This window comes from Anneissia japonica, unplaced genomic scaffold, assembly GCF_011630105.1.
Source record: "Anneissia japonica isolate Jap-2015-1 unplaced genomic scaffold, ASM1163010v1 scaffold287722_len911783_cov160, whole genome shotgun sequence".
Lineage (NCBI taxonomy): Eukaryota > Metazoa > Echinodermata > Crinoidea > Comatulida > Comatulidae > Anneissia > Anneissia japonica.
The window spans coordinates 867,882-878,583 of NW_022711579.1; the positions used below are offsets into that span (position 1 = coordinate 867,882).

At 32.6% G+C, this 10,702-nt stretch overlaps 2 protein-coding genes across 2 annotated transcripts in view; both read left to right on the forward strand.

The window, feature by feature from the left end:
• Positions 1 to 2,917, forward strand: part of LOC117107555 — a 26,298-nt gene extending 23,381 nt beyond the window's left edge. The window contains exons 7-9 of the mRNA XM_033249257.1: positions 521 to 652; positions 1,458 to 1,607; positions 2,505 to 2,917. Of these exons, the coding sequence (XP_033105148.1) occupies positions 521 to 652; positions 1,458 to 1,607; positions 2,505 to 2,824 (602 nt within the window). The 3' untranslated portion in view covers positions 2,825 to 2,917. The remainder of the gene's footprint in view (positions 1 to 520; positions 653 to 1,457; positions 1,608 to 2,504) is intronic.
• Positions 2,918 to 6,691: 3,774 nt separating this feature from the next.
• The window catches only part of LOC117107556 (multiple epidermal growth factor-like domains protein 10), a 6,557-nt gene continuing 2,546 nt past the window's right edge, over positions 6,692 to 10,702 (forward strand). The window contains exons 1-3 of the mRNA XM_033249258.1: positions 6,692 to 6,944; positions 8,857 to 8,991; positions 9,606 to 9,749. Of these exons, the coding sequence (XP_033105149.1) occupies positions 6,692 to 6,944; positions 8,857 to 8,991; positions 9,606 to 9,749 (532 nt within the window). The remainder of the gene's footprint in view (positions 6,945 to 8,856; positions 8,992 to 9,605; positions 9,750 to 10,702) is intronic.

Here is a 10,702-nt window from a genome sequence, read left to right on the forward strand (position 1 = left end):
TACAATATTTAGTTAACTGTTGCTGTCATTGTTATGAGTGGATTTCCAATTGAATACTGCATTTTAATGACATAAATTTACAATATTAGTGACAATTTTAGGAAAAAATGGCGGCCATTTTGAAACGGCTGGCATCCCCCCTTACGTATGGAAAAAAAATGTTGCACATACTTTTTTGATTTATCTATGTCTATTCTACATCATATCCAATTTTTTTTTTAAATATAGCAAAAAAAAATGCAACCAACCAAAGTTTGCCGTTTTTGCACTATTTAGGAAAATGTATCTGCAGTGTACCTCAAACATATTTCACTCTTTAAGAGCCAGTATAAAGTGACAGTCATGTGTTATTAATATTATTAATATTTTACAGTAGTAACGTAATTAGTCATAATGAATGTATAACCAATTTGGTGTCATGTTATTGATATAGTATCACTTTCTGTGAGTAACTTGACATGGCCTGGAAAACCAATACATTTTTATAGTAGGCGTAAGTCATATATCTTTCTTTTTTAAGAATGTGAACCTGGAATGTATGGAAACGGCTGTCTGCAGGAGTGTCATTGCGATGATGACAGTTGCGATCATTCGTATGGCTGTAATATCGCTGCCCAATGCCATGAAGGTTTTGTGGGGGAAAGATGCCTAAGTAAGTTTTTGTTCTGCTGTTGAAAATAAACAGTTCTGTGTGCTAGTTGTGCTTACATTTATCCATCAAACGTGTAAAGGCAAAGGTAGTCAAAACGGTATAGTCCAGCGTGCCCATCTAGTTTTTATTTCTGTTTAGGACGGACTGTGCAATTAATGACGTGAAGTACTATTTAAAATCTTCAGAAGTGATTAGCATAATTAAAAACAGTACCTTACATGTAGATGCTTAATTGATTTTTAAAAATTAAAAAAATATTAGAAAGAAATGTAGATGTAAAGCAAATAATAGAGGAAATTAAATTAACTAGTGACAATTATATAAAGCGTTTTTAATTAATAGTGCAACATAATTTTTAACTGTCTTTTTTTATATAAATCTCAATGTCAGCTATGAAACCCGTTTTTACCAAATATATTACAAAAAAGCACTCGAAATAATAACTATAGGCCTATATAAAAATAGGTAAATATTGTAAATAGTGCAGTTTTTTAATTAGCAATTAATAAAGTGCCAATATGGATTTAAATAAAGTATAAATAATAATAAATATTGACTAAAAAGAGATTCAGAATTAAATCAGAAAATTACAAACCAAATTTTGATGTTAGCCACGTCAACTAAAATAAGTGGTGTGAAGCTTTGCTTATGCCTACTCTAAATGCACCGTGTGCTACTTTCAACCCCCTTAAATCTGAAATTTTATAAATACAATTAACTAACATCGCAACGAAAATTATTTAAAAACATTTTCAAACAAATTATTGTATTACCATTATTCTTTAATAATATTACTCTTAAACAGCTCCTATTATAGAAGAATGCGAAGCTGGATATTATGGTGAATTTTGCAACCTGGAGTGTCACTGTGCAGACGCTGATCCTTGTAATAAATACAACGCAAGTTGCCCAGGAAATTGCACATACGGTTGGGCTGGAAGTTACTGTCTTATAGGTAAGCTTATTGTAATATTTTATAAAAACGTTAATTGTCATTATAAACTGGCATCAACGAGCGGCAGATATTTTGTACAGTGATAAAGCATTAAAAATAAACAAGAAAAAGACGAAAATTATGCTCAATGCTTACGCGAAAGCTAAACCAATCAAAATCAATAATGAAATCATTGAAACAACTGACAAATATGTATATTTGGGACAACTTGTGAAAATGGATTATAGCCACCTAGAAGAAATAAAAAAAACCCAAGCTGGGTGGAGTGCTTTTGGAAAATTAAACATCATCATGAAAAGTAACATACCGCTATGCCTTAAACGTAGAGTATTCAATCAGTGCATACTACCTTCTATGACCTACGGAGCAGAGACATGGGCAATGACAAAGAAGATGGAACAAAAACTAAATGCAACACAAAGAAGTATGGAAAGGTGTATGTTGGGAATCACCAAGTCAGACAGGAAAACTATAAAATGGATCAGAGAGTAAACAAAAGTTAATGATGTTATGCAATTAGTACAAAACAAGAAATGGAGATGGGCAGGGCACCTCACCAGAACAAATGACAGAACAGAATATGGAAGAAGCTAACAACTGAATGGACTCCCCGAATAGGCACACGAGGTCGAGGAAGACCTAAAATCAGTTGGGATGAGATAGTGAGATTTGCCGGAATTTCCTGGATGAGAGCTGCACAGGACAGACGTGGATGGTTTCAGCTTGGGGAGGCCTTCGCCATGCAGTGGGGCAAAAACGGCTGAAATGATGATAAAGCATAACTTCCAAGTTATAAAACATTTCTACGATATGTGTTAGCTAACTCCGGTTAGAGTTATATACTATATACTATATAAAGATGTCTTAATTGAATTTGTTCTATTGTTTGATTTCCAGCACTTCCTGCATTGTACGACGCGCCCTCTATTGAAGGCAATGCTTCAAATATCATAGTAGTTTGGACAGCTTGGAACCAAGACCATGATTTCGGTAACAGAGATGCTAACAGCTATGTATTGAAATACTGGAAGACGGCATCAATGGATGAAGGAATAACTATTGATAACATAGCAGAAAATCAGACAGAAATCAGCATTTCGTTGATAGATTACAATCAATCTTACAGTGTGACTGTGTCAGTAAATACTGATATTGACGGCGTGTTCACACAAGGAATTGCTAGTCCAGTCACGGAATTTGGTCCCATTGGTAGATAGCACCATTACAATCTTTTTTTAGTCGTTATGACTAATGTTTGTGTTAAATCAGTATCATAACTATATTTGGAATGATGTATTGGCACAATTGTTATAATATGCATTATTTCAAGCCTAATTTAAAAAAAAACTAAGAAATTATGGATTGGGAGTTGTCATCGCAGGATAGAACACTGTTTTCATCGAACGACCTTGACAATAAATTTTACACCTTTAACCCACCTTGTCAGAAACAAGAATTTTCCCCTGGACTATCTTGATTGGCCTTGTAGGGCCTAAAATAATGACTAAGCCCAATATTTGCACTGTACTTTAATAGTAACCATATAGTGGCGTATTAAGTAAATTAAATTTTGAGGAGCTCAGAGAGGGATACAGATGCAAACAAAAAAATTCTCAGTCCTACGTTTGTTCGGGCTGGGGATTAAAATCGTATAAGTATGACATGTGTCCATGGGTGGAAAAGGCGATCTCAAAATTGTAATTGCGTCCCGACCCAATTACTAATTACATAATTTATGTGAATTATTATCTAACTGTTGTATATATTATGTTTCGATCTATCAAAAGTAAAGAAGAAGATGATGATGTATGAGAGCGATGGTGATGACTGTAAAGTAAAGATGATGATGACAATGATAATTATTATAGTTATAATAATTATAAGTAGCCTATATAAGAAAAACAAAACATGTTTGTCTAGGTCCTAATCTTTTTAAACGTGCACTCAAGACTTACTTGTTTGCCTAAGTTTCTTTTTGCTGCTTTTCCTTTGTGTTTTTATTGTTGTAATCTGTTTATTTGTCTTGTGACTGTACTATTGTGATGCTTCGGGTTCCTGAATAATGATTGAGTTTATGCCTTCCATTGCCGACCTTGTATGATAAGCTGGAACGGTCACTTCTGAAAAATATGGTTTTAAAAAAAAGAAAAATAATTTGGCTCCTTGATTGATTTTACACAATTTGATTTTTTAAAATTTATTTATTATAACATAGGCCTATCTAAAGAAGGTTACTCTTACAGCACAAAGCTGACCAGAAGAGGCCCTCTAACAGTACAATAATACTAAAAAAAAAGGGCACATAAAACAAACAGGAAAATAAAATTCTTAATAAGTAAGGACACCATGACAACAGAGAGTAAAAGAAGTAGTACTACAGTACATTCATAGTAATAGTTTTAAAAATTAGTAGTAAAAAAGATATATATATATATATATATATATATATATATCATTTCAAAAGATTTTTGTTGTTATAATACAGTATAAATATCGTCACCGACACCCCAAAGGAACACAAACTTAAAAGAAAATCATATTTTTTTTCCATTTTTGATTTGACATTTTGAACATTGAACTCTACCCTTTCACATAGTAGTTAAGATTGCAACTACAATAATAGTATAGTTAAAATCAAAGCCCCGTGACCATTAATTAGGGACCAAGGTTTCTCTACTTATTTAGCATCACTAGGGTATAAATAAAATAATTGAGGGAGAGGAGGAGGAACATTTTTAAAATAGCCGCCAAAAAAGTGTTCCGCCCTTTTTAAGAAGGTAGGCCTACCCCCGCTCACTATTTTTATTCATACATTAGTGCTTCTAAATTAGTAGAGAAACATTGGTCCCCGAAAAAATGGTCACATGGGCCCTCATTTTCACTAGTTAATTAGACTAATTAGCCATAGCGCACAAACTGAGAAAATAGGTTTTTCATTTTCACGAACAAACACTCTTTCAAAGGGTTATCAGAAGACGCGCGTGCGGTTTTGTAATCATTGTGATCGGCTTGATAAGGCCTGACTGGGGTAGGGCTATACGTAAACGTTAGATTCCCTAACTTTCATAAATATAAACATAGCGGTATAGGCCTAGGCCTACTTCTTGCAGTAGGCCTATAATTTGGACTAGGCCTATATACATGCAAGTGTGAAATTATTAGTAAAAACTTAATGCTTTAAGCAGGATAAGACTTGTTTGACTACGGGAAAACATAGGCTAAAACACAGTATGTCTGCCAACAGAGCGCGTACAACACGTAAAATGAGATTTTCGTTTTCACGAAGAGACACAAACTTCGCTGTACGTGTAAACAACCTACGCTGGGTTTATTTTATCGTTTTCATGAACAGAGACGTCAAACGTTTCACCTAACAGGTTAAATAAAGTTAAGAAAAGAAAAATAAATTAAACATTTGAATTGTTTAATGATTTATCTTTAAACATATGTAACAAAAAATATTTAAAATGTCGATATCTTGATAGTGAAAATTACGGTTTTGTGAAGTAATCTACTCCAAACGCGTTTTTCTCAAAACGATGTTTTGGTCAAAATTGAAGTATGTGTCTCTTTGTGAAAACGGTGACGATATCAATATGTAGAGAATTAGAAAAAGGTGCACACCCAATAAAAAAAATCGTCGTACAAATATATTAAAAAGAGAAGAGGACCCATAAGGGATCCCTGGGGAACTCGAAGGCCCTTAGTACTGGAGTCTACTGAGAAAGAAAATCGCAGCATTTTTACTCTTGACTATTGAATTAAATGCCCAAAAGTAATCTATCATGACAGCTCCTAGAACATGTTTTTGTCTTATGCCAGCCTGGCTTCATTTATCAATTTAACTAGTAAATCCTGGACCGAATGGACAGGTCGAACGCCAAACTGACAGGACAGAAATATGAGTGTTGATCAAGAAAGTTAAAGGTTTGTTCATAGATGATTCTCTCGTAGAATTTGGCAATCATGGGCATGATTGAAATTGGTCTATGGTAGTTGCTTATATCGGTATACAAACCCCCTTTGTGAATAGGTCGAATAACTGCTGTCTTCTTTAATTCCAAAGGAAAACACGGGTAGCGCACAGAATAAAAATAAAGGAAAGGTAGATATAAAGCAGAGACCATCAGGTTGAGATGACTTTGTTCGATGTGAGAATGTTTGAAACCTTGTCCGAAGTAGTTGGAAGAAATTCCGATAGACGATTGAGAGTATCAGGAAGCTTCGATAAAGCGGAGGCGTCAATATGTTTAACAGGAAATAAGAAAGAAAGCAGTAGAAGCAGGAAAAATGGTTGGAGGCGTTAGCAATAGATCCACAGTTGGCAGAGTCCGTTGACGTTTATGGATTTACAGTAGTTTGTTCTCTTGCTTTGACGCCCGATAATCTTACCAAGATGTTGCCAGAACTTGGCAGGATTTTTCTTTGATCTATGACATATACTGTTTATGAATTCAACTTTATTATTACTAGTTAATGAGGGGACTATCCTTAATTATTTATATTTCAGTCAATCAATTTGATTTATTTTTCTTTACTAAGAAGTCGCTTGCGGTATCTGATTAAGCCCTTAATTTCGAAATTGATGAATTGATCTACGGTTCGGTGTTCTTTTTAGGTCTAAACGTCTTATTTGCATAATGTTTGTCCATTCACACCATATTTCGTTAATATCGACCAGATTAGCCAGATTGGTCCAGAGAGATGATTTTGTAGGTATGTAGGTACTGTAGGTATGAGTGCATAATACATACATCTTCCAAAAGGTTTTGCCCATTGGAAGCCATAAACAATGTGTATCATTATAAATCATTTGGCTTATCTATAGAGACGCGTCTCTGAAGTTTAATGTTGGCCTTCTTATTCACTCTTTCTTAACGCTGTTCATTAACCCTCACTGCAATATTTCACCGAACCTATTTTTTCTAATCACACTTGCATGACTCACTTTATGCTATCTGACTTTTTCTACTTTCACTCACTCGCCACTGAGTAAGGACTATTGTTGATTAAAGCTCTTCATAGATACAGCCATTATCTCCCATAGCAGTGTATAAGAGACAGGAGTTAGCTCAGTGGTTAAGATGCTTACAGCAAAACACCGAACTATTACAACCAGTATCGGTGAAACGCTTGAACTGATAATGAGAGTTGATGGTGTTGAAATTAGCAGCTTACGATGGAAAAAAGATGGAGGATCCAATATAATGGAATGGGACGGTCTCAGCAATGTTACCGTTGAAAATGTTCGGAAAAAAGACGCTGGTATCTACGAATGCTACCCGGAAGGACAACGAGATCAGGGTCAACACGCTATTGTACGAGTACTTGTTCGAGGTAAATTTGATTAAAAACAAGCACAATTGTTTATTGTATTCTAGATTTATTTATGCTTGATGTTTTAGTTATCGGTGTGTGACACTGTCTTCAAAAAATGTTGCCTTTTTAAAAATTAATTGTGTACATAATAATGTTATTTGCGAAGTTATTAGCTTGCATTCCACACAATTTTTCTATCTCACATTTAACACTTCAACAATGTTTGGTAGATTTATTAGTAGATAGAGAAACAGAAGGCCTATTTATTTTTAAAAACAATTGTTTTGATGCATGCGTTCTTGGAACACTTTTGTATGGTAGAGAAACATAGACATCATAGAACTACTTTTGTCTTCAATGATGTCTGTGCAACAACATGAATAACATGAAATGCAAGACAGGATATCGTATATCACAATTCTTTTAAAATTTTAACTCTACAAACATCTCTACAACAATCGCATGAATGGCATAACTTCCCAGGCAGTCATTGTATGGTGAACAACTTGACTGACGAAATCGTAAGGCAAAATTTAAGATTTAAAAATTTAGTGAAAATAAATTTTCGGTATCAGTACAGCAAATTGGAAAGACACCGTCAAAGTCGGAGCAATGGAAAGCGGCCTTCATTGCCCCCTCAATGCATACACGTAACAATTTAATTAAAAACTGGTAAATTCAAAGGAAAAAGATCTGGCCCAAACAAACCTGGCAATGCCACATTAAGGTGCATTTACACCAATTTTGAATTTTGGGATCAGAAGGCTTACGGAACCGATTTGAAAAGCGAATCAGTTTGTAAGAAGAGGGACGATGGCGTTCAGCGCTTCGGAACGCGGCCTGATTTCAATCGGTTTGGATCTGATGTGAATGCAGGTTTAATCTGTAGATGACTGTCTGTCTTCATTTAGCCTATATCACCGAAAAAATGCAAAAAATATTATTATTATTATTATTATTATTATTATTATTATTATTATTATTATTATTATTATTATTATTATTACTATTACTATTATTATTATTACTATTACTATTATTATTATTATTATTATTACTATTATTATTACTACTACTACTACTATTATTATTATTATTATTATTATTTTATCATTATTTTGTGACTGTTTTCCAAATTTTGTATGTAATTTTGTATTTGTAAATTATCATTCTTTATTATTTTCTCCTATTTAAGTTAGACGTAGAAGGTTTGTTTGCGTCAATGATGTATTCTATTTCTCCAAATTTTGTTGATTGTATTTAATCGTTAAACTGTTTTTTTTTCCTTTTGTATAATTTTATAAATTTAAGCCCCTCTGTTTTTACAACCAAATTGAGTTTCTTTTAGGGTTTTATTTTTACATTTTTCTATATTATTTATAGCAATTTATACGAAGAATATTGTTTATATTATTTTTATTATTATTATTATTATTATTATTATTATTATTATTATTATTATTATTATTATTATTATTATAATTATTATAATTATTATAATAATTATTATTATTTTTATTATTATTATTATTTTTATTGGTGTCTTTTTTTTTGCTGTTGCTGTAGCCGCTGATGCTTCTGCTGCTTCTGTCGTTGTTTTTGCTGTTGTTGTTAATGATGATCAACTTATAGAGCACTATGGAGACCTCTATACGCTGTTATTGTTGCTGTTATAATAATATTCCATTCTGTTTATGATTTGGTTTTTGCTTCAATATATATATATATGTTTAGGCTGTTTATTCTAATCTCACCCAGCCTATTGTTTCCAATCATGCTTGCATGAAATTCTCACTTTATACAATCTAGCTTTTTCTACCCTCACTCACTCGCCACTGAGGAAGGACTAGTGTTGTTATTATTATTATTATTATTATTATTATTATTATTATTATTATTTATATAATTTTGCTTTCTAATCAATCGACAGAATGCCCTCAAGGAAAGTGGCTGCATCCTAATTGTGAAATCAATTGCCCTATATGCTATAATGGAGGCGTGTGTTCTGATCAATTCGGATCTTGCATCTGTCCGCCGGGCTTCACCGGAGATAACTGTGAAGAAGGTAGGTATAATATTATTCGTTCTCATGGGGAAAATACGACAATGTACAACAGTAAAACACAACATTATCCAATAATATGATAAATATTTATTAGAGACTAAACTTTCAATGATATATTTATCGAGATACCACAATTTTACCGATATACAATATTTTATATAAATATACTGTGTTTATACTATACACTAAAGCATTTTTATGTGTTTTTTAATTCCAATTTTTAACTGGTATTACTATTAGACGTAACTTAAATGCATAAATGCAAGAACTGTAGATGTGACCGTCTCTGGCAAAACCTTTTTATTGTCGGCATTTTCAAGCTATCAGCCAAACAGTAGAAAATTAAAGTTAATTAAAATTGTAGGCATATTAAATTAAGTTTGAAATACATACTATTTATTAAACCTCTGAATTACATGTCTTTTTAAAGGCGTTTTTTTTTTCAAAACCTACATACAATATATTAAATGTTACTGTTAAAGATTATATGTGCATAAACATACAATTTTAAGTGTACTGATAAAGTAGAGTTGGTCACAAATATGTAGGCCTAGCAGATGTCAACGAATAAGAAGGGATCTCACTTAATAACATTCTCGATTTACTTTTCATAGCGTGTGGTTATAACAACTGGGGGCGTGAATGCAATATAATTTGCAGCTCAAGTAAGCGAGGTTGTCCAAATGTCATGTTTTGTCTACCTGACCCTTTCGGTTGTTCATGTATGTCCGGATATGGTGACACTGATTGTAGCCAAGGTAACTTTCAACGCATTGATTTGCATCTTTGTCTATGTGATATTTTTTCAATCTATTATTATTAATTTGTACCAAATATAATAAATAAATCTAAACAGTACTTTTCACACATTGTCATCAATCAATAATCAATCGATTGATCGATCGAGCAACAGATCGACCAATTAATCAACCGACCAAACCACCAATCGACCAACTGACAACGAGCTGACCAACCGATCAACCGCTAATCAACCAGTTAACAAATTAATATATCGATTGATCATCGTTTGATCAATCGACTCATTGAACAATCGATCAATTGATCAATACTCCAGCCGATTAAGTTGTAGTTAGGTTTAAAGAAACCAGAGAAAATTAGTTTATTATAGTTTAATTAGAATAAATACAGTTTAATATATTTTATATTTTACACGTTCAATAAATAAAACAAGAAATAATTAAGAAAAGCTATCAAAAGCAGTTAGTTAAAATTTCAGATATTTTATATGTTCCAACAATTAATATAACAAATTATACAATATTATTATCCGCCTTTGCTGTCCTGAATTGAATAAAAATAAAATTCAGTTATGATATACAATCCAACTACTATTTATAGCACAATTTAAACAAAATCAGTTTCGGGAATTAGCCTAGTAGTACATCCAACCATGGACCTATTAATTTAATAGGTCCATGATCCAACTATTTACGTCTTTAATTAATTGTAGATTTTACTCTTTCAATACAGTGTGTGCCTACAGCTTGAATTTGTGGTACTATTTTGCGTGTCTTACCAGGGAGTTGTTATAGGCATTAAAATATTTTGCAACATTGTCCAGATTTTGTGGTAACATTTTACATGAAAATGCTAATTGAACTGTTTTACATATTTTGGTCAGTATAGTACGCTAATGATTAGATTTTTCTTTCGATTTACTGATCCAAAATCTATATCTATATCTATATCT